This window comes from Phyllostomus hastatus, unplaced genomic scaffold (genome assembly GCF_019186645.2).
Source record: "Phyllostomus hastatus isolate PE091 unplaced genomic scaffold, TTU_PhHast_1.1 phas_contig_40, whole genome shotgun sequence".
Taxonomy (NCBI): domain Eukaryota; kingdom Metazoa; phylum Chordata; class Mammalia; order Chiroptera; family Phyllostomidae; genus Phyllostomus; species Phyllostomus hastatus.
The window spans coordinates 51,014,442-51,036,546 of record NW_025333872.1 but is presented as its reverse complement, the minus strand read 5'-3'; the positions used below and the strand labels follow the sequence as shown (position 1 = coordinate 51,036,546).

The window sequence follows — 22,105 nt, the reverse complement described above, 5'->3', positions numbered from 1 at the left end:
TTTTCTTTGTGGAAAAAAATAATTTAGCCTTAATTTCTTTAATAGATACAGAGTGGTTTGAGCTGTATGTGTCTTAAGTGAGCTTTGGTAATTTTAAGACCATTCCATCTAAGTGCTCAAATTTATTGGCATAACATTGTTTATAATATTCCCTTGTAATTTTTTGATATCTGTAGTGATACCAGCTTTGTCATTCTTGACATTGTGTCTTTGCTCTTTTTCTTGATTAATTTGGCTAAAGATCAGTTTTATTGATCTTCTCAAAGAAAAAGCTTTTCTGCTTTCCATTTCGTTTATGTCCACTTTAATCTTTATTATTTCCTTTATTCTGATTACGTTGGCTTTAATTTTCCCTTTGTTCTGATATTTTATTTAGGAAGATAAAGTCATTCATTTGAAACCTTTCTTATTTTTCATATAGGTAGTTAGTGCTATACCCCTTAATACTGTTTTACCAACATCCACAAATTCTGTTTTCCATTAGTGAAGAATACTTAATATTCCTTCTGATTTCTTCTTTCATCCATGAGTTATTCAGGAAATGTGTTATTTTGTTCCAAATATTTGGATATTTTCTCAGGATCTTTAAGGATTTCTAATTTAATTTCATTGTGATTAGCGAGCATACTTTGTATGAATTTCTTCATTTTCATTTCATTGAGATTTGTTTTATGACCCAGAATTTGGTATATCTTGGTAAATGTTCCTTGAGCAGTGGAAGAGAATGTGTATTCTACTATCGTTAGACAAATAAATGTCAGTAGGTCCAATTGGCTGAAGAGCTATTCAAGTCTTTAGCTTTGCTGATTTTCATGACTTCCTGTTCTACCAACTATTGGATGATGATACTGAAATATGATTATAATTGTGTGTTTGTCTGTTTCCCTTTACATGACTATCAGCTTTTATTTCATGTACCTTGACGATCTTTTAGTAGATATAAAAATCATTTAAGACTGTTGTGTAGGACCTGTGTTTTGTTATGAAATGACTGTCATTAATTCTGGTAATATTGTTGTCTTTAAAATTTATTTTTTTCCTGACATTAATATAGCCATTGCAGTTTTCTGTATTCCCATCCAGTGTTTTGCTTACTCCCAGAAACTAGTTTTCAACTGCAAAGACTTTTTGTATAGGAAGATTCTAGGAAAAATTATTCAGCCACTCTGTCTGAATAATTTTTTCTCCATTAAAAGAACATAACAATAATGCCTGTACCGTAGAATTGTACTCATGATGAAATATGGGAATATATCAAAGTACTTACAGTTGGCATATGTTGTGGTATAAACTCTGAATACCTGTAATCTGCAGCTGTTATTCCTATGATTATAGCTGCTTTTTCTTAGTTTTCTTAAACAGACATTAAGATATGGAGACAAAAATTTCTGTGGATTTATATTACCAGTAGGTTTCTTGTTTGCACATTCATTAGACATCTTTCATCTAAATAAACTACAGTATCATCATGTAAACTCAAAAGATACCTGTGTTTAATGTTGTTTCCCTAATTTACTAATTTATCATTGTTTATTTAGGATTGTATATAAAGATACAGGTACAGTCCCATTATAATTTTTTTTTCAAATTTAGTGAGTTGCAGTTCTCAAATGCATTAGAATTGTATAATAGTTGTGAATTATTCTCAACTGCACACATCATTTTAAATGGACAAATTGAGAGACTGAACATATTAGTCATTTTGGGTTTTTTTATAATCAAGGGAAGTAAACGTTTGCATTCATTGTTTCATATGTGTCCTTCACATAATTACCATTTATAATGGATCATGCCTTTTTTTAGATTGGTCAACTGGCTTTTAAAGGAATGCGGAGACTCAATAGAATCCAGTCGATTGTGTTTGAGACTGCCTACAACACCAATGAGAACATGCTCATTTGTGCCCCTACTGGAGCTGGGAAAACCAACATTGCAATGCTCACAGTTTTACATGAAATTCGCCAACATTTTCAACAAGGTGTCATCAAAAAGAATGAATTTAAGGTAGGGAGTTAACAAGCCAGACAATAGCTTTTTAAATTGTAAAATTAAAATTATTTGGCAGTTGTGCATGCTATATAAAATCTGGAAGTTTTTTAGGATTATTATACATGAAGTCACATAAAGAATGCTGCTTGATTTACTTCATTAATATTAAGGCAGTCTCTGTTATGAAAATCTCATTACTCCTGTGAAAAGCTATGAAAATACATTTAGCTTCAAAGCAGAACCAATTTTCCAAGTGATAAGGCAATATAAACAAATTCCATTGTCCTTTAAACAGCTGTATACTTATCCAACAAAGATAAGTGCTTTTCATATATCACTATTAAGATTTTTCACTTGAAGTGGCTAGAATCATATTTCACAATAAATTATGACTTGTATTGACTGCTGTGGAACAAACAACATTGTAGTTTTTGCTCATTCATCATACTCGTGTTTCTTTGGCATAGATTGTATATGTTGCTCCAATGAAAGCCTTGGCAGCTGAAATGACAAATTACTTCAGCAAACGTCTAGAGCCACTGGGCATTGTTGTGAGAGAACTGACTGGTGACATGCAGTTGTCAAAAAATGAAATTTTACGAACTCAGGTATGTTGCATGCTTAGATTATTTAATCTGGTCCTTTGTTTTTTAAAGGTAATTGTGAAAATTGTTCAACAGCTATATCTGATGTAACTATAAAACAAAATACAGGCATAATGTAATGAACTTTTATTTGTAACCACATCTCTACAAAAGAGGTTTTTGGTGGGACTTTGCTTTATGGTATACCTTCTAACTTCTATGATTTTTGCTATCTCTACCTTGAGTTAGATTTCTGGTATAGATTTTAAGTTCTTTGACAATAAATATTGTTCCTTTAAAACAATAGGGAATAAAAATGTGGATAAGACAGACTTCAATTTTAGGAGCAGAAAAATGTGTATTCAATAGATCTTTAAATGGTTCCTCTAGTATCCTAAGCCATTGCATAAGGATGATTTAAAATAAAAGCTTTTAGTCATTCTTTATTTCACCAAATAGTAAGTCCTTTAATCATGTCTTGTATATAGCACTCTATCAGGTGAAATTCATGACAGCAAACACATTTAAAATACATGGTTCCTGCCTTCAAGGACCTTTTGACTGGGTAGGCAAAAACTGTTATAGCTACAAGTAGGTTATCATTAACGGATGCAATATATAAGTAAGGTGATGTTTATAGTGCTTTTAAAATAATATACAGAATGACCAAATATTAATGGAAAAATTAGGGCACTTTGATAGAAAATAGGTGATAGAGCTTTTGGAAAAATGAATGGACATTGATTTTACTGCAAGCCCAGCGGCTTAATGTGGGAACAAAATCTTAACTCTCTAACAATTCTGGAGGTCCGAAGTCTGAAATCAAGGTGTCGTCAGGGTTAATTTCTTTTGGAGGCTCTGACAGAGTATCCTTTCCCCATCTCTCTCCTAGTTACTGGTGGCTGCTGGCAGTTCTTGGCATTCCTAGCCTGTAGGCACTCACTCCAAATGCCTGTGTCTTCTTCACATGACCTTCCCTTCCTTTCCCAACTCTTCTCTCCTAAAGACACTATTCATTGGACGTAGGTCTTTCTCTAATACAATATGAATAGATTTCAAGATCTTTTATCTTAACTACATCTGCAAAGAGCCTTCTTCCAGATAAGATTATGTTCAGTTTCTGGGTGGCTGTATCCTTTTGGGTATCACCATTCAACCCACTATAACATATATGCCAAGTACATGGACCACATTACAAAGATAGAAACCCAGGTTCCAGTTAAATATCTTTGGGTTGATAAGGGTAGAGTGCATTATAATCCACATTTACACCATTTTTACCGGTTATTCTTAAGTTTGCCTTTCATAGATATTTGTTTAAAAGTAGATCCAAACCCAGGTACTTTTTTCTCATAACATTTTTGTAGAATCTTATTATTCCAAGTTAATTTTTCTAAAAATGAATAATTGTATTCAGTATTAAATACATAATGCCTTTTATCATCATTATTTTAGTATCACCTGCCTGGAGGTATTTTAATAATTTCTTAAAGTGCCTTTTAATTAAAAAGACTTTCTCTAGTCTTTGATATATAATCAAGTTTGATATTATAATCATAATATTCTTTATGAAATTTGAGTGATTAAATATCATCTAGCCTTTTCCTTGAAGCATTCCACATTTGATTTTGTTAAAGTATATTTTTACATATAGTAACTTTGTCTAACAAATTTTGCTTCTTTTTATATAATTTGTACACTTAACACAATGATCTGAATCATGCCTAAAATTTGAAGTTCATACAATAAGAGGGAAGGGAGTTTTACAGATTTGTCTAACACAGTGTAATGTCATATACAGTTTACATGTTTATGAACATACTAGATTCAGAAAGTTTGTTCATGCTTTCATGAGATGGGGTTCTATCTTATGATGGGTTATGATGGGTTCCAAGGCTAGCAGCTCCCAGGGAGCTCTGAACATGCAGTCACAGAGATCATATCTGAAAAACTACGCATCAGGACATACACTGATAGATAATTCTTTCTAGTGTGTGATTTTATTTTTATAATGTCTTTTAAATGCATATACATTAAATCAAAATTTGATATTTAACAAATTATTTTTATTAAAAGTTAAATTTCCTGAAATTGGAACCATTCTGGAAAATCTGAGACCATACTTATGATATGATATTTCTTACTTAAAGAAATGACTTTTGTATCCTGGTGAGTACAATGCGGTTTAGGGAAGAAATTAAATCAGATCATTCCCCTTGTATTTTGTGGAGATTTAAAAATTAGAATTAAGAAATTTATATGATATTGGATTCTCCAGTTTGCATCCAGCCCATTTTCCATCCTTACATCCCAACTGCTTTCCAAGATAAATGATGGCCAGACCAATTTTGCTTTTTCTAAAATAACATTACTCAAGTAACGTTTTCTGTAATAAACTTGGATATTTAGAAAGTTTCCTCAGGCATTTTATAATTCCTTTATTTAATGGCATTTGTTCAATCTTACCCATTTTTCAAAACTCAGTTTGAATCCTGTGAATGCTTTATTTCTTTTTTTCTGCATCTTATAGCAGCAACATTTCATTTATATTTATAAAATCATACCTTGCTCACAAAGTCTTTGCTTTTGGAAATGGTGTGGTCTTAGAAATCTGGACCACTCTCCAATAAAATATTTTTTTTTCTGTTTTCTTTTTATTGTTGTTGAAGTACAGTTATTTCCATTTTCCCTGCCCCACCCACCCCCAGCTCCTACTGTCAATCCTTCCTTCCTTGGCTTTGTCCATGAGTCCTTTATACATGTTCCTTGACAACCATTCTCCTCTCCCCTTTATCCTCCATCCCTGTTCCCCTCTGGTCACTGTCAGTTTGTTCTTTATTTCAGTGTCTCTGGTTCTGGTTTGTTTTGTTGATTAGGTTCCACTTAATAGGTGAGATCCCATGGTATTTGTTTTTCACTGCCTGGCTTATTTACTTAGCATAATACTGTCCAGTTCCATCCATGCTGTCATGAAGGGTAGGAGCTCCTTCTTTCTCCCTGCTGAGTAGTATTCCATGGTGTAAATGTACCATAGTTTTTTGATCCACTCATTTACTGATGGGCACATATGTTGCTTCTAACACTTGGCTATTATAAATTGTGCTGCTGTGAACATTGGGGTGCATGGGTTCTTATGGATTAGTGTTTCAGGATTCTTAGGATACAGTCCCAGCAGCGGAATTGCTGGGTCAAAAGGCAGTTCCATTTTTAGTTTTCTGAGAAAATTCCATACTGTTTTCCACAGTGGCTGTACCCGTCTGCAATCCCAACAGTGCACTAGGGTTCCCTTTTCTCCACAACCTTGCCAGCATGTGTTATGTGTTGATTGTTTATGATGGCCATTCTGACACATGTGAAGTGGTATCTCATAGTGGTTTTAGTTTGCATCTCTTTGATGGTTAGTGATGCTGAGTATCCTTTCATGTGTCTCTGGGTCCTCTGTATATCCTCCTTGGAGAAGTCAAGTTCAGGTCAATTAAAATCTTTATTGCTGTTGTACTGTATCAAACTGTGTATTGATACTAAGGAAAGACTACTTAAGGAAACACAGACAGGTAGCATTTAAATTCAAATTATGATCCAGTCACTATGCTAAATATATATATGTGCATCCTCACTCAGTACCGGAACCTTATTGAGTAGTGTCTCCATTTTACATACCCAAGAAGTCAAACTCATTAAAAATCTACATTGATATACAAATTAGATTTTCAAAAGGTTTATGAGCATCCCTTTTTTTCCATTTGTGCATCTCTGTACTTTCCTAGACCCGCTCTGTATCCTTTGTGAATAATTGTTAACTCTGCAAGGGCAGGGACCATGTGCTTACCCTCAATAAAAGTTTACAAATTGAACCTCCTACATTGTGCTTGCTCTTTATTTTCCTCCAGAGTAGACTATCTGTCAGTGATGCTAATTTTTGTAGACCTGAGACCACATAGTAACCATACAACGTGAATTGCTGATTGTTAGAAAGGACCACACACACACACACTTGCCATGTATTCTTCATTTTATTAAATTGGAATTATAGTGCAGGGCTATTCAGGATAGTAGCCACTAGCCACATGTGACTATTTAAATTGAAATTAAACAGAATATAATAAAATTGAAAATTGTTTCCCTCATTTGCACTAGCCTCATTTCAGCTGTTTAGTAATTACCAGTGGTTACTGAATTAGATAATGAAGATACAGACCATTTCTGTTTTCACAGAGTTCTATTGCACATTGACAATAGTGTTCTTAAAGGAAGCATGAGGCAACAGAGAGCAGGAGATGAGGCAGTGTACTTGCTTTTTCTCTTGTTATGGGGCATACAGTTCCAGTGTACAAGGTTCTGTCACAGTTGTCCCCTTTTATAGAATTTAGGCTTATAGTCTCTGGTCTTCAGTTTAAGGAAATGCTTACAGGTGTTACACTTTCTTTGTTCTGAAACTATTTTGATACAGTTCTCAACTGTATACTTGAGAATCTCAGTTTCTGACTTCCTGGGATCCTGCAGAGCTGGCTCCCCATAGTAATCCACAGTATTTTGTGTTTTATTTAACTCTTGCTTGGATATTTGTTTACAGTGTTCTCAAACTTCCTGTTAGAAAAATCAGAGAGTATATATGATTTACTAGAAATGTGTACTAAAAACAAAGCATATGATATAGGAAATAAAAGCCTAATAAGTTTTGAAAAAATGATGTAAGTGCTTAATGTTGAAGGTTGCAAAACAATCCTGTAGAACATGAACATTTCAACACATTCAAATTAGTAACTGGGAGTGGCATTTTCATCAATTTGTCATTTCATAATTTATCATTACAGACTTAATTTTGATGTTATTTTTACCAAGTTATTTATAGTCTTATTAGAAACCAGTTTAACTTTAGTCCATATATCTTTAAAAAATTTTTTATTGTTGTTCTATTACAGTTGACCCCATTTTTCCCCTATTGCTCAGTACATATATCTTTATATTACATATCTAAGCATTGAAATTTTTGTATCACAGTGTTGATTATATATTGCTCTTGAAAATACAGCATAGTTTTATTGCTTGCTTATAATAATCACCACCCTTCCCCCAGCCTCCCTCTCTCACTCAGAAATTCTAGTAAGAGATAAAAAGGAAATAACATAAACTTAAACTGCCTGATAAAACATGGAATAAAAAGATTAAGAGGAAGTAAAAATAATACACAATATACAGTTTTCAGCATGAAAGGATTTGTTTCAACTTACAGATTTTTTAAAGATCTGAACCTTCACAATGCATGAAGATACTTCGGACATTCAAATAAAATCATTTGTCTAGCTCATTAAAATACTATACAACTGTTTCATAAATAAGTAAAGAATGCTAATCAATTCAAATCACTATTCACTAAGCTACTTAGGTACAGATACAGTTTTTTAAAAATATTTTATTTATTTTTGAAGAGAGGGGAAGGGAGGGAAAGAGAGGGAGAGAAACATCACTGTGTGGTTATCTCTTGTGCGCCCCCACACTGGGGACTGGGCCCACAACCTGGGCATGTGCCCTGACTGGGAATCGAACCATCCACCCTTTGCTTCCCAGTCCAGTGCTCAGTCCACTGAGACACACCGGCCAGGGCCAGATACAGTTTTTAAACAGGTTGAAAAACCCAGTCTTAATCATGAGATATAAATATTCTGATGTACTGATTTATTGTAATTTAGAAGTTAGCGTAGTATTCTATTTGTTTTAGTGCTGCTTTTCATTCACCTAGTTATCTTCTTTGTTTGGTTTGGGGTTTGTTTTTAATAGTCCTTATTTCAGAAGCAGAATAAAAAACAATGGCATTCTTTTGTATACTGAAGGTGACTCTTGACTGTTTTAGCTTAATTTTTCAAGTGACTGCACAAGCATAATTAGTGTGTTTTTGGTGGCAGTAATGATTTTTCAGTCCTTTGTAACTCTAAACATTTTGTCTTTTTTTGTTTTTTTTCTTATTTGTGTTTCCAATTTTCTATTATTAAGCAACCAATAACTAAAACAAATTTTTAAGCTTCTTTTTTATTAAGAGAGATATCTGAACAATGGGAATAGAACCTAAAATGTGAAAGCTTTGATGTCTAAGAACTATGATTAGTTTTAATAGGCTTAACCATGTGTTTATACTTAATGGAATTAGAAGGCTACCACTTTTATAATCCCTTGATGCACGTAAAAATTGTTTGCTAGGATAACTATTTTTGCATTGAATGCATGACATTAAGAAGTAATGAGAGTTCTGGTTTGAAGAATGTCTCATTATTTTTATTAGTAAGTAAGCTATAAATTACTTTGAAGAATCATGGAATTCTTAGTGTTAATTATTATTTTTACTTTTACGGGGTTTAAAAGTACTCATAAAATATACTAAAATACTTTGAGTAAAATGTATACTCCTATATATACACTACTACTTTTAACTGTTTTGATCTTAATATATTTGGGTTTGAGGGGTTAGTAAGAGAACTATAATTTTTGATGAATAAAAATCTGCCTAGTGAATGAAATTTATGTTTTATGTGAGACCCTTTTCTTAGCTTGTGAGTAAAAAGCACTTGAGAATCTATATTTGCTTTCACTGAAAAATTTTAGAATAACAACTTTGCCTATTCCATTAGCTTAAGAGGAGTATTGACGGGACTGGGGTGTCATGTTCTGTTAATGGTTTGCATTTTCTTTTTGTTTTACATCAGCATTTAGTCACTTTTTTCCTGTAATGTAATTGTTTCACATCTCTTATGGACATTAACTAAATAAAAATAGCAAAGTAATTAGCAAATTTATTTTTAAATTAGTTTAAGAGTGCTACTTGAAATGTTTATCGTGCTAACTTATTGAAATACAGAACAAAAACCAATAGAAAGTTTTTCTTCCTCCTAAAGTGAAAAATTAGAATGTCTTCTATTGTAAAATTATAATACAATACATAGAATGCTTAAAAGTGATCTAGGTTCCCTATATATAAGAAAGTAAAAATAAAATGTCAAAACATCTCTGATATTTATCCTCAGTACTCTAGTTACTTATCAAGTTTCAGAAAAAAATCTGCCACCAGTAAGTCAGAAGGTGGGAACTCACTAACCACAAGTGTTAGTATCATTCTGAAAAATTACTTATTTTCTTTAGGGGTATAACATGTATTAAATAATAAGGGGTAGATGATCTCTGTGGTCTTTTATAATGACAGATACCATAAAATGGGAGGTTTTCTTTGTGTTTCAAAGGCTATGTAATGATGAAATCTGCAAAATATTTAAAAACTTGGATTGTTTTAATTATTGTCCATAGGTAATAGGTCTCAGCTTCTGTATTTCCTTATATCTTGTTGTTGTTGTTGTTGTTGTATTTTCGGTCCTTCTCAGTTGTTATCTGCAGATGTTGGGATTGAATCTATATGGAGGATTTTGTCACATAAGTAAAAATGTTGGCAGCTAGTGACCTAGAAAAGATGAAGAGGCTGACCAGCTTTAATTTTCTTCCATTATATCATCAAATCTAGTTAGAAAATTATTCTCAGAGGGTAGCTTGTAGCTGTATTGAGTATTTCATAATATTTTATTTGTGATTATTGCATCCTGACCAAGGAGGTTAGTAAAGAGAAGTAAAATATCTGACACATGGGGAATTTTCTGCAGAATATGTTTTTATAATTACCTTTCCTTGGATAAAATGATTGACTATATTTAGCTAAATAGAGTCTGTATTTAAAAATAAGGTAAATATGGCCAATCCAGCACCAATTCCTGTCAATTACTGATTTTTTTCTTCCTAAATATTTATCAGGCTCATCTGTGTCCTCTCCATGTTTACTAAGATATTCTCCTAGTCTGAGCCTATGTCATTTCCCACCTTGATTACTTCTGTAATATTCTAGCTGGGGTCCCAGCATCCAGTCTCCCCCACCAGTTCTTTCCCCATAGATAGTGAGACATGCAGCCTGATGAGTTTCAGTCCTTCTCTCCCTCTCAGACTCGGTCCCATGAAAAACAACAACAATAAAAATAACATTGTATTTGGTTTGGAGAATGTTCAAATTATATTCATTTTTCTTTGATAGTATGAAAATAAAATCCTGCTATTTCATAAAAGATGACAATCTAGGCCACTTAAGTTTAGCTCAGTCCAGAAGGAGCCATCAAAATTCCACCTGTCCTCAACAGCATTCACCCAAAGTGGAGTAACATCCAGATACTCAGAATATCATCCCCTGAGGCCACAAATAAGCAATGGGGCTGCCTTCTCTCTTCAGGACTCCGTATATGGGCCTCCTTCCTTACATGAGTTTTTAGATTTTTCAGTGTAGCATATATACGTAAACAGATTAGAGAAGAGGACATTCCATTCACTAATTCACAAAAGTCCATTATAAGACAGTATTTTAAACATAACTTTTAAACCTAAATATCTATGTAGTAGAACATATTTTATATAAATCCTGCTATTAAATGTAGAAATATTTATTCTGTTTTCTAATTAGGCAAGAATCATTATTATCACACCATTATTACACCATTATTATGGGGTTAATAATTATTGCCAGCAAAAAAATGTAATACATTTCAGTTCTTGAGTACATATCCTGTGCCATACCATTTGACATTGTGAGTACACTAGCTGTCAGGAGCGTCACTGTTCCTGCCCTTTTGTGTTTGTGATTTACTGAGGGAGACAAATATTTAAGCAGGCAATATAGTGTAATTAATGTAGAGATAGAAAATATAGGCACAGAGATGCCCAAAAAGCCTGTAGAAGGGAGATATTATTGGGTATTATGGTTTAAGAAAAGCCTCCTAAATGTTTCATCTTGGGAGCTGGAGAATGTGTAGAAATTTATGGATATGTGGTTTTGTTTTAGTTTAATAAAAGTGGGATCATATTTTATATGTATATGTTTGTATAAAATGCATAACATTGTGCTCTTTCACTTAATATCAGTATGTATAGACCTACATTATTACCTTCTAAAAAACTTCAAAAACTTTGAAACATACTAAAAACCTTTGTATGTTTCTGTCTATATGCCTTTTTCTAGGCTAGAGTTCTAGAAGTGAGCTTTGCCATACAGGCAAAACTGCAAGGTACCTTAAGCTCGAAGCCACTGCAGATAGTTTGGTAATATCATTTTGGACAGTGATTTGCTTAAAAGAAATCTAGATAATATGGTGAAAATCAGTTTACTTAACTGAGTAGAAAATGGATATTGGAGTCCTGGGGTCTTAGAAGTTGGAGAGATTTATTTAGCCAATTCTTCCTGGCTCAGGTCTCAATATCAGAATAGCTTGGGGAGTGTTTTCCTATTACACATATTGGTATTCTTTTTGATAATAGACAATCCTGATGGCGTGCTTTTTTTGGGGGGGGGTTGTAGTTTAAAAAATAAATGTGTTCATTTACAGAGTAGGAAGCCAGAAGTCTGAAATCAGGAGGTTGGTGGGACTGACCCCTGGGCAAGCTCTGAGCCCAGGCCTCTCTCCCCGCTTCTGTGGTTGCTGGCAGTTTTTGGTGTTCTGTGGCTTGTAGACCCATCACTCCAATCTCTGCTCCAGAATGCAGGACGTTCTCTCTCTGAGTGACACATTTTGTGCTTTTTGTGAGGACGCCAATAGTTGTATTAGGGCTTGGATGACCTACTCCAGGGTGACCTCATCTTAACCTGATTTGCATCTACAGAGACCCTATTTCCAAAGATCACATTCACAGGGACCAGGGATTAGGACTTGAGAAAAACTTTTTGGTAGACACAATTCAACTCACAACGGACACCTTAAGTAAAAAAGGAGATGTCTAACAGGTTTATTTGAATGATAGGTTATTGTGATTTTGATTGGCATTTCCCTAGTGATTAGTGATGTTGAGCCCATTTTCATATACTGGGTGGGGCTTCCCAGGAGCCTGCTGGTAACCTGGTGCCATGGATGCTGCCTGAGAATGTGGAGCTGTCTTACCTGGGCTGCTAGAGCCATTGGGTAAATGCTGGTAGAATCAAGAGCCTGGGTTTTGCAAGGAGCCTTGCAGGGAGGCACCGAGGTCCTTGAAAGTTTTGTGGTGAAATAGGGCACTCACTGTACTTCTCCAACAGGACAGGTATCTCTCTCTGCTGGGCTGCCTGGGCTTAGAGGAGGGGTGATGGAGGTAATGTGAATCTTTCTTTTCTACCCTCCAGAATGTATCTTTTCTTCTTTCCATGTATCCTCCACATACTTTAATCCATCATCTAGAATCTTAAGCTCTTCTGAAGTTATTTTCATGCATGACTAGTTGTTCAAATTGATGTCTCTTGCGGGGGTGGTGACTGAACACTAGAAATTCTTCTGCCACTTTGCTGAGATCACTTCTAGTTTTTCAGTTGGGTGGCGGGGGGAAAGCTTACAGCCACTTTCTGTACTTAATCACAGATTCTGAATTGGCTGATCCTTTGGGCGTATTTGCTTTTCTCTATCAATTTTCATGCCTCATTGTCAGTGTATGTGAGTTTCTGTTATTTCAAAGCCAGTGACAAATAATTGCAGTTGATCCCTTTTTCAGTGCTATAAGTTAGATTATAGAAATGGACAGGAATGAGAAAAAAAAGTGCAGGAAAATATGTAATTTCACTGAGCTCTGTGCCATAGTCATACTGGTGCTATGTGTATAATTTATACCCCAAGTTACGGGCAGAGTCAGTGGCAGTTGGTTGCAAAGGGTCAGCTGTCCCTTCATAGGTGACCTTTGTATATCATCACATTGTGTGAGAGTCTGGACCTCATTTCACTTCTTTGCTGTTTTTGTTTGTTTGTTTGTTTGTTTTTAAAATCTAAGCTTCTAAACTTCTTGGCTTTATCTTTGTATTCCTAACCATAGACTTGGAGTGAGTGACTTAGTCATAAACGTCTAGTGAGAAATTCTCCTTTGGATAACCACGAATTGTGACTGAATAGTCATATTACCTATCTTCGTTCTTTTTCTAAGTAAAATAAAAAGTATTCAAATAGTATAAACAGATAAACAATAAGGAAAGGTAGTTTCCTTATTTGCACTTATTTTCTTCAGCCTATGTACCCTGTAATAATTTAAGACTTTAGAATCCTCCCTTCATCTTCTTCCCATCAGTATATCCCCAACAAACTTTTGCTTATTTGTTCTTGAATTAGTAAGAACTCTTAATATTGAATGTCTGGAGTTATTTGAGGAACTGAAAAAATGGTATTATTTTGAATCATTTTTGTGAAGAACTACAGAATACATTTTTAGCTCATCACATTTGAAGTTGTAGTACTTTTGTTTTACAATATGACATTTTAAAGTGTTTCATTTCAGTAAGAAATCAACCCTCAAACTGAGCTTTGCAGGTGTGACAGGAAAGAAGACTGTCAAATGTTCCAAGTCATATGAGGGAGGATTTTTCCCCACTTTCACAAGGTACTTTCACCAGTCTGATCTGGGGGAAAAAACTACAAAACCAACTCTGCTCTCTATGAGCCACATGCCAATTGTCCAGAATAGGACTTATCATAGGACAGATTTCTACCACAAATTACTCACATGTGAAGAACTTGCCTTTGTGAGTAAGCAGAAGCGAAATACTGTTAAGTGGTCTATGACCCTTGCTCAGACTTTAGTGGAATGAAATCCTGGGGCACCATGGACAAGCAGTTAGAATGATGAGAGCAAGGTCTTTATGTTTTATACACATGGCAGTATAAGCTGTTTTTATACTTTTCTCTATATGTGAAATTAGTAGTTTTAGGGTAAAACTAAAGGATGGTATCCTTTACAAGCTTATGCCAATCACACTAGACTTTAGTATGTATGTTCTGGGATTATTGGAAAGTGTTTTAAATCAATAACCAAAAAACTGTAAGGAAAATTCTAATCTAGCTGTAAACACATGTGGTCTAGAAAGTATTTTCTTAAATATTCAGCTTTGAATTATATATTATAGGGACTTTTTCTCTCCTACTCCCAGCACTCCATATTCTCTTCCTTCAAAAGTTTTAAAATGTTTTATTGAATTATATGTTATTTCTTTATTTAATATTACTTAGGAAATCTTAGCTAAAATAGTATAGAATTTTTTTTAACATGGAAATACCAAGACTACATTCTTTATACTTTAGCTTGACCATATGTATCTTTCCAATGAAGAATATGTGTTAAGAATACCTTCATATTTAAAGATTTCTCAATTTTTATATTTTCATTCCATAATTGAATCTGTCATCCCTGACATAAATATAAGTATATTTATATAAGTATACTTAATATAAGTAGCTACTTCAGAGGATTCTGTGCGTCACATGTGTCGGTGCACACTCATGCGTGTGAATTGATGGGAGAGGAAGGAACATAAAAAATGTAGAAAAGTAGTTGGAACTAACTGATTGGTTGTGGTGTCCTGGGGGCAGGTCTAATCTCCAAGCTGTCAGATTCCATTACAGGCGCTGTTGCCATCTATCAGAGCTGACGTGTGTAGCAGAGGTTAGTATAACTGTAATTATTTGTGTGTTTATTGAATCTAACCCATGTGGCATTTTAGATTTAATCTTTAAATTAAAACATTCATATAATTATAAGCTTGTTGGTTGAATAGTATGTGAATATGTACTTTAAAAAGGAAGATAGACTTCCTGAATCTTGCAGTGTTGCCTGGTCTATATCTGTAGCATTAGAATGTGCTTTGTAACAACTCCAGGCTGTTTTTTTACCACAAAAGGTGTATTAAGCAAGAATTCATGAATACTGCTCTTTAGCTTAGCTAATGGATTCTAACATTTTCAACTAAAATGAACTATATTTCATCAGTTGCAATACACAGTTTAAAAATGATAGTACTTTCCATTAATTTCTTAGGGACACAAAATAATGTAACTTACAATCAGTGGTTCCTGAGATTTGATGAAATATACTAATATACTCTTGGATTTTAATGACTATATTTTGGTATTTTACCATTCTGGTTTATAAAAAAGTTATTTATATTTTTAGTTTAAACATTTTTTTTCTAATTGCCTACAATCTAAGTACCAAAAATTTCAAAATAAATTTTAAATATTATAAAGGCAAGCAAGTATACTTTTATTTTTAAACTTTGTTTATTCTTTGGATTTAACAATTTATTTAACATTTTAAATCTAGTTTTAATTTATAGGTATCTGCCTCAAGGAAAAAAAATACACCAACAGTATAAATTATTTTTAAAAAATGTTGAAATTCAATATGATATGAATATGACTTACATAACTTTACAATAGCTATAACTGGGTGTGTTAAACATAAAAGAGATGATTTTTAGAGGTCACAGGCATTTATCTGTTTCTGAGGCTAGGTATATATTGTCAATAGTCATTTTAGGATCGTGCTTTTCTGTATAACAATTTAATTTATTGAAATTAGAAGATTTTATGGACTGGGCTGGGTATGAAAAATATGAAAAGACAAGGATATATTTTGTTTTAAAATAAGGAGCAACAAGAATAACATTAAGGAAATATGGGGATTGTGCAGTCTAAATTATGTGTCTGATTTCTCTTTTTGGGTCAAAGAGTCCCCATAAGTATATTGAACTTCTTTATCTTTTTGCTTTTGGTGCTTATTGAGGTCTCTGATTGAGGAGAAGATTGTTAAGTGGACAGGAAATTGGTCTAAATTTAGAAGCTGTCACCTGTACTTTAAAAAATACTAAAGTATCTCCAATTAATAGGTAGAAGAATTTGGACTTACATGCAAAATTCCATATTTGGTCCCTTTGTCAAGGTGTTTGCAGTACACACATAAAGACATGCTTATACGCATGATCATACAGGAGGTGATATGTGATCAGTGAATGCCAGAAGGACAGAAAACATATTTGCTTATTTTTTTCACAGCCTGGAATATTCTCTTTTTCTTCGTCTGGCAAACTCTTATTCCTGTTCAGTTCTGGTATCTCCTCTTGTCATTTAAGTTTTGTTTTTAATTATAAGTTACATACCCTTATGATAGCATATACATACACATCTTACTGTAATTAAAATAAAATGTACACACACAATAGTGCAAAACTGTAAATGAACAGCTTGATACATTTTTTCCAAAGTGAATATACTAATGTAGTCACCAACCATAGACAGAAGAATGTAAATGGCCCCCTATCTTACACCACTCACCAAATGCACCTCAGAATGGATAAAGACATATTCTAAGACCCAAAGCTGTAAAACTACTTGAAGGTAATATTGGGGGAAATGTTCCTTGACATTGGTCTTGGGAATTATTTTTTGGATATGATACCAGAAGCACATGGAACAAAAAGAATAAACAGGACAAAAAGTAAATGAAAAAGCTTCTATAGAGCAAAAGAAACAATCAGTGAAATGAAAAGACAAGCTACAGAATGGGAAAAAATGTTGTCAAACTCTCTGATAAGGGGTAAATGTCCAAAATATGTAAGAAGCTTATAGAACATAATGGCAAAAATTAAAAAATGGGCAAGGGCTTAAATAGACATTTTTTCTAAAGAAGTCATACAGTGGCCACCAAATATATGGAAAGATGCTCAGCATCATTAATCTTCAGGGAAATGCAAATTATAATCACAATAAGATGTCACACATCTGTTAGAATAACCGTTGTCAAAAAGACAGGAGATAACAAATGTTATCAAGGATGTGGACAAAAGGGAACCCTTTTGAGCTATTGGTGGGAATGTTGCTGCCACTATGGATAACAGTATAGGGGTTTCTCAAAAAATTAAAAAGAGAACTACTATATGATACAGCAGTCCCATTTCTGGATATATATCCAGATGAAATCTCCATCTTGAAAGGGTATCTGCACTCCTGTGCTCTTTGCAGCATTATTCTCAATAGCTAAGACATGGAAACCACCTATTTATCCATGGGAGAATGGATAAAGAAAATGTGATATAATTGAGCATTGTTCAGCTATAAAAAAGGAAATCTAGCATTTTTCCACAACATGATGGACCTTGAGGACATTATACTGAGGGTGAAATAAGTCAGAGAAAGAGAAATGCTATGTGTTTCACTGAACGTATGTAATATAAAATTGCCAAACTCAAGGAAACAGTATAATGGTGGCTGCCAGGACCTGGGGGGTGAGGGAAATGGACACATGCTGGTCAAAGTGTGCAAGCCTCCAGCTGCAAGATAAATGTGTTCTGGAGACTAATGTACCATGTGGTGACTGTAGTTGACAATACTATAGACTTGTGAGTTGTTAAGAAAGTGTACCTTAAATGTCATCACCGCACACACATATGCCTGTGTGCATACACGCACAACCATGCAGTTATGTGAGGGGTCGCAGGCTTTCACTAATGTGATTGAGGTAAGCATTTTGCAATATATGTATTTTTATCAAATAACATTGTACACTTAAATTTACGTGTTAAATGTCAAACATAACAAAGCTGGGAGAGGGAAAAGGAGATAGAATGACTTCCTCTAAGTCACAAAGTTTCAAAGGCAGAAGATAATATTGTTATTATTAATGTTTAAGTGAATGACCAGGTGAACTGGTTTTGATTAGTCTTAGGTCCTGTCAAGTCATTTGGTTATGCCATCAAATGGATGAACATTTTAAAACTGAATGCACCAAATCTTCGGCACAGTGCTGGCATATATCATCTCGACTGTGTCACTTTCCCAGTGGACATGCTGAAATTGGAACCATTTGGAATGACTTGGTATACTCCTGAGGGCATAAGGACATGTGTTGAGAGAAATTTAATTTGACAGTAAGAATATTGACAGTTAACCCGTGCCCTGCTACAAGAGCAGGTGGCGATGCCTTACATAAGTTCCAATTCATTAAGCAAATGTGTTACTTCCTAGGCATTTCAGTTCAGAGAACCAAAGTAATGAAATATTGAAATAAATGAAGCCACTTGTCACTACACTGAAAGTAAAGTATAGAAAACAAAATACCAAAATGAATTTTTAAGATTAGGCAGTATACTTTTTTGATATCTGAAAAATCTGATTTTAAAATTTAATTGTCACCACATTAGTATCTTGGTAAGTTAACTATAAGAAAGTATTGGCACAGTAGTCTATGTTCATGGTAAAGTAGGTAGCCAAGCTTTGTATTTGTTAATTATAATTTAATGGTGTACTTTGTAGCTTCCCTAATATTTACTACTAATAAACTTGGCATTTTATAATTTAATATGACATAAATTTACATTTTAAGAGAATTGTTTTTAAAAAGAGATAAGCATGTTCTTCATGAAAAGGGTTGTTAGTAAGTGATCTCTGGGTGTATTTATAATATATGCACTTGTTAATATATTTTGGGTCATTTTAAATTTGTCATTTTTCAAAGTAGACTAATTTATTATAATTAAAAGATATTAATTAATTCACAGTGAATTTTTCAACCCATTTTAGATCTCAAAATTCGTTATACATCCATTTATACTTAGTTCTAGTAGCATATTTTTTTCCATAAAATTTAATATGCTCTCAACATTGCCCTTTAACTTTAGCAAGTTAAGTAGGTAGCTTTGGATTTATAGTATTTCACACCTTAGACATGAATTCCTTAATCTGTTTCATTACAGTTTACCAATTAATGTTGTACTGAAGTACATCAGTTAAATTTTGTGGTCAGTATAGTTCATTTCAGAATGATAGCAGTGATTTCTCTAATAATATAACAAATTTGTTAACAAATTTGGATTGTGCATTTGTTAAGAATTTATTTAGCATTTGCAATCTAAAAAAAAAGATTATTGTCATCCCTGTAGGTGACTTCAAAACATATGTGAAATAACATAACAAGAGTGCTGACACCGCAGTCTGACCCCCAGTTCATTTAACCTCTTCAAAGCACACTTGTGTTGTGATTCCTGGTACACTGGCTAAGAAGAGCTTTGGTTTCAGTTTGTCACCTTATGTGTTCTTTGAATTATCCACTTACAGGATTCTTTCCTAATGTAATGTTATAGTAGAAGACATTACTAAACTTGTTATCTTTTTTTCTGCTACAGTATGCTTTTTAGAGGACACAGACAATTCAACATGTAAAACAGCAAACACATATTTAATCAAAGGCTCTTGTCAAATGGTCTGCTGACGTTTTGCTGAGTACCCTAGGCCTACCTCCTGCTTGGTTGTATGCCCTGGATTACTAAGGACTCACAGTCTGGCTTCCTGTTGTCTGCTCATTATGCTGTACTATTTATGTTCATTTTTAGTAGAAAGTACTGTGTATATAATTGAGATTCAATGGCATTTTTTAAAAACTGGGTATCAGTAGTAAATTTCCTCCAAGTTTGGGTAGGTACAAACAGGTGACCATTCTGAGAGTGAATTCTTGGTTCCTTTCTCATTTCCATTTAATGCTTTGTTCACTTCTTTGTCCCTCTTCAAATAAAGACCATTGTCAGTATATGCAGGTTTAAAAGGTAGTGTCATTTGTTTTTTACATTGTAAGATGCTTTTTAAAAAAACTTGTCTATTTCGAACACTTCACCCTGCAATGTAAAGACCAAGTACCTCATTGAGTTTTAAATAACTGTTTAATATCAGAATGCAGAGAGTGGTCCAGCTGAAGTGACCATTGCCTACAGTGAATTAGATATCATTCTGGGACATTCTAACACTTTTTATTTGATCTGTGTATAGGTGGCCAATTGTATTTCTTTTTGAATGACACAGTTGAAATGTAAGTAATCTATGTGACTTTTTTACCTTTTTCATGTATTTTCTTGTCTTACAGATGCTTGTGACCACACCAGAAAAATGGGATGTAGTGACAAGAAAGAGTGTTGGGGATGTAGCTGTTTCCCAAATTGTAAAGCTCCTTATTCTCGATGAAGTTCACTTGCTGCATGAAGACAGAGGACCAGTATTAGAAAGCATAGTGGCACGTACTTTACGGCAGGTCAGACGGAGTTCCTTAAAAGCTCATTTTGGAGGGATGAGTACTTTTTAATCTGAAATGTAGCATTCAGAGAAATGGTAATAGGTATTGTTCATGGGGACAAAGTTAATTTTACTAGGCTGAAAACTTGAGCTATTTCATTTTCATGTTAAAAGTAACTCTGTCTTCCAAGTCTTATTTTATTGAAGTCTCTTTAACTAAAATAAGTACTGGAAAACTTCTGTTCTAAATCTATATTGTAATCTCCACTTCCTTTCCAGTACCATTGACCTTTTTTCAAAGATGAAACTTGTACTAAAGTTGGAGTATATTTTCAGTTATGAGGTTAATAGTTAAAAATGAAAATTTATATCTCCATCATTCTACCCATCCATCCACTGAAAACCCACTATTCTTTTGACACTGCCAAATATTGCTTCTATGAAGTGTTTCCCAGTTCACCTTTTTTGGGGTCCCTTTATACTTCCCTTTCTTTGCACATTTTTAGCATTTAACAGTGTTACTTATAATTTCACACCTTGCTATAATTAATTCTATATTCATCTGTATTCCCTAGATCTGATTTTCTTGACAGAAGGGTGTGATTCTTGTCATATTTCCAATGTACTAGTGCAGTACTCGCAACTATTGTTATTAAATGGCAAAGTACCTATTTTTATTTGTTCCTTGTGATGACCAGATTGACCCAGTAGATGGCAGTGTTTTACACAGCACTGCAACATTGGTAACTAATGGGCTCCACAGGGAGCTATTCTAATGCAGTGTAAGATTCTCTTCTGGTTCTGAGTTGCATGGTGGTAATAAGGAATAAATTCACAACATATTTGGAATAATTGAGAGAAATTTGGAAAAGAGAAAAGTGTAAGAAAGGCCAAATATGTTGCATTTAACAACATTGAACTAATACTGTCCTCTTAACTGTTTTCAGTGAATAGGGAGACTATTTGAACTTAGATTTGTATGTGAGGGAAAATGTAATAAAAACTATGCCTAGTTTGGGGGCTAATGAAAGAGAGGTAGCTAAAAAATACTAACTTTTATAGTTTTTAACAATAATTTTTAGGTGAATATGTATAGTGTATAGAGCTCTGAGATTTGGCTTAGGATATAAAGTTACAAGTTATCCCTATTTAAAAGGAAGTGTTTCTCACATGGGCTTATCTGTATTAAGAATAATTAATGTTTTTAGGTTTAAAAAATACAGTTCTTTTAAAAAATGGATTTTTAGTAGAAAAGTATCTTTGGTGTTTGTAGGGTACCATGTGTTTTAAAAGTACTTAAAATTAATAACTCTTGTGCTGTAAATAATGATTTTAAAACCAAAAATCAATTTTATTTCCTTTCAAATCACCATCAGTGCTACTTAGGACTGTTGTATAATTAAAAATGACCATTCTAATTCCTATACTGTGTTTTTATCACAGCATGTAAGGGAGATTTCTTAAATAATGGGTGTGATCATCTCTTCTTATTTAGAGTTTCTTACTTTTTGATTGGTTTGGGTTTGGGTTTTTACTGATACCTGTAAGATTTCCTTAGTGAAAGCAAATTCATAGTAAAAAGTAATATATGTATTTGTGCTTTGATTTTCATCCATATCTATCTGTACGTGTGAATCTGTCCTACTCAGCGTATCCCCTTTGACTAAAGGTTAAATCCTA

The 22,105-nt window shown here is 33.7% G+C and overlaps 1 protein-coding gene across 1 annotated transcript in view; it reads left to right on the top strand.

Moving 5' to 3' along the window:
- ASCC3 (activating signal cointegrator 1 complex subunit 3) overlaps positions 1–22,105 on the top strand; it is a 307,023-nt gene that overhangs the window by 92,233 nt on the left and 192,685 nt on the right. The window contains exons 9-11 of the mRNA XM_045843194.1: positions 1,804–2,004; positions 2,457–2,597; positions 20,280–20,444. Of these exons, the coding sequence (XP_045699150.1) occupies positions 1,804–2,004; positions 2,457–2,597; positions 20,280–20,444 (507 nt within the window). The remainder of the gene's footprint in view (positions 1–1,803; positions 2,005–2,456; positions 2,598–20,279; positions 20,445–22,105) is intronic.